Raw genomic sequence first — 2731 nt, forward strand, 5'->3', positions numbered from 1 at the left:
TTGCAAACTTCCTCTCTCATGTGGGACCCACTAGTTAAGGGTTGCTCTTCTGTCTTCTTCCATTCCGGCATGAGTTTATCAATTTTGTTCGATTGATTCCAATCCTTGTAATCCTGTTTGTTTTGGTAGATGTCGTTTCTATCCGTGCTTCTGAAATTCTGTTTTCTGTATCCAGTTTCATTTCTTCTGTTTTTGTAAAGAAATGCCCTTTTCTTCTCCTCCTCCCTGCGTCTCATCTCTTCTAACTCTTCGTCTACTAGGTTCTCTCCGGTAATATGTTTAGGTAGTTCGCTGTAGTTGTACGATCTAATTTGCCTCTGTACATTCCTGTCTAGCCTTTTCAAGTTGGAATCTATCTTTCCCCACGTGTTTTCTAATTGTTCCTGGCTGTATCTGCCTCTTTTTTTTTAATTTCCTCAATACTACGTCCTCCAGTTCCTCTTCTCTAATCCACTGTAGTAATTGTTCAATATCATAATCTGAATGATTACCTTTTTTCCCTTGATCCATGGTTTTTTCCTTGTTTGGGCTACTTCTAATACTCTTATTGTTTGCCTTTACTTTATCAGCGTAGGTTACCTCTTCCCTCCTTGAATATCTTGCATCGTCTCCTTGGTCCTCTTCTCCACTTAGTGCTTCAAATCTGTTCTGCATTTCTAATCTATAGTTGTTTGCTTTGTTATTGTCGTTTCTTGTCTGGTGTCTGGGTTTTATGTGTTTCCAGAATGGATGTCGTAGCTCGCACGGTTGGTCCTCCCATTTTTCCACTATCACTTTTTTCTTTTTGAATCTGTTTAACGAAGGAAACTCTTTGTTATCTCTGTAAAACTCCTCCTTTTCGTCTGATTCCCTGTATTTCAAACGTTTGTCAACAAAACCCAGTTCAAGCATGGGTTGTTGCTTAGCCTCTTGGAATGATACGTTTTTGTAAGCCATAAGTTTGTTAATGGCCTTCTCTAAGACTGCGTAAGGGCAGTCTCTATTTAGTGCCCCGTGACCTTCTTCGCAGTTTATGCACTTGGCTTCTCTATTGCAATCGCTATGGAATGAATCGCCACAATTGAAACACCTTTTAGTGTTGCTCCTACACCATTTTTTAATATGCCCCAATTTCAAGCAGTTGTAACATTGTCTTATATTGCGTACGAACGGTGTTATATTCAGGCCGACTTCTCCCATAACTATCAGTTTCGTCGGCAGACTGCATCCCGCGAATGTTACTAGTGTAAGGTGAGAATCTCTCATCTCAAACTTTTTTTCAACTCTGACTCTTTTCTTTAGCCTCTCAATCGATATAACGCCTTGTCCTGGCTCTATCTCCTCTCTCAAGTCTTCCAATGGAAGATCCCAGTCTTTTACGACTTCTACTCTCTCCTCTGCGCGATGAGGAATAGACATTTTGAATCTATTTTTATCTAGAATTGAATATTTGTTAAATATTAATCTCCCGTGTTCTTCCTTTTTTACCTTAACTTCAGCAATGGTTTTTGTGACCATTTTAATAGACTCTATCAGATTTATGTCGGGCCTTAAAAATCTAAATATTTTAATATAATTCGCCTTTCTGTTATATGATAAAGGAGTTAGACCATTTTTAAAAACAACCTGAATTTGAAAAAAAGCTATTTCTGTTTTCTTGTATTCTTCTACTTGATTTTCTGGAAACTGCGACTCAGCCACGTCGTCGCCACGTGTTGAACATGGGAATACGAATCATATTTCTTACCTTGATCACGCCTGTACTCAATATTTACGTTATTATCGCTATTCGCACCTATATCCTTATCGTCTCTAACTATAATGTTCACTTTTTCGACTATTTTCACAGTCTTTATTACTGGTTTAACTTTCTTCGCTTCTAACTGCTTCGCTTTCGCTTGGTTTTCTTCTAACTGGGTTTCTTCCCCTTCGCTGGATTCTTCCCTTACTCTCTTGCTGCGCGCATGCTCCTTACTTCTTTTGTCGCTATATTTCTTGGGCCTCTCTTGCGTTGCTATTGGACGTTTTCTCCGTGCTGACTTCTCATTCGTTGCCTCCATGACTTCCGCACTCACATCTACCAATCTCGGCTGTACGCCAGATGTCGCTTCTTGCTTCTTATTTGCCGTTTTCATGTCGACAGTTCCTCTATATTCTTTTCTTTGACTCCTGGTTCCCTGTTTTCCAGTTTTTTGTACAAAAACTGCACTATTCGGCCATTGCCGACCTCCTAACTTTCCTCATCTCCTCACCTCTCTTGACTTTCACTTTTGAACAACTTTTTGTTAACTATTACCGCTTTGAAACCACTTAAACTGATCGAATTGTCGGGACTTTTCAAGCCGATGCTTTCACTTTAAGGGTGCGCAGGAGGTAAACTAGCGCCACTAACGGAGAGGAGGTGAACTACTATATAGTAAGCTGACACCACCAACGAACAGGTGGAGAATTACTAGATAGCTGGCAAAAAATTTGTATGACAATATGGCTACTTCGCTTTCGCGCTGTCCACTGCAGCGCTGTTGTCGTCTCTGCTGCGGTGTTGTGCCAGTAGTCTAAAGACGCTTTTCAGTATGGTTCAGTATCGTAGTAAGTTTAAAAAATGCCCGCGGTCATACAATTTTCTTTTAACTCTTTCAGTGCCGGGGGTCCTTGCTGCACTGGCGAGAAGTGCCAGAGCCGATATATCGGCCCGAACCTTGTAGCGTTTTACTATTCGCATTGCGAGAGAACTCTATATTGTCTGTATATT

At 40.5% G+C, this 2731-nt stretch overlaps 1 protein-coding gene across 1 annotated transcript; it reads right to left on the reverse strand.

Annotated features, from left to right (window-relative positions):
• Positions 1-306: 306 nt before the first annotated feature.
• LOC128890638 (uncharacterized) lies at positions 307-2114 on the reverse strand. The gene is made up of 2 exons (XM_054149294.1): positions 1727-2114; positions 307-1415 (listed from the first exon to the last, which is right to left on the reverse strand). Exons 1-2 carry the CDS (start codon positions 2112-2114, stop codon positions 307-309), a joined length of 1497 nt encoding a protein of 498 aa, XP_054005269.1.
• Between the last annotated feature and the right edge of the window lie 617 nt (positions 2115-2731).

This window comes from Hylaeus anthracinus, unplaced genomic scaffold (genome assembly GCF_026225885.1).
Source record: "Hylaeus anthracinus isolate JK02 unplaced genomic scaffold, UHH_iyHylAnth1.0_haploid 12001, whole genome shotgun sequence".
Taxonomy (NCBI): Eukaryota; Metazoa; Arthropoda; class Insecta; order Hymenoptera; family Colletidae; genus Hylaeus; species Hylaeus anthracinus.

Coding starts and splice junctions, on each gene's coding strand:
- LOC128890638 (XM_054149294.1), bottom strand. CDS start 2,114: ATGAAAACGGCAAATAAGAAGCAAGAAGCGACATCTGGCGTACAGCCG. Junction 1,416..1,726: donor TGAGTACAGGCGTGATCAAG/GTAAGAAATATG, acceptor ATTCAATTCTAG/ATAAAAATAGATTCAAAATG.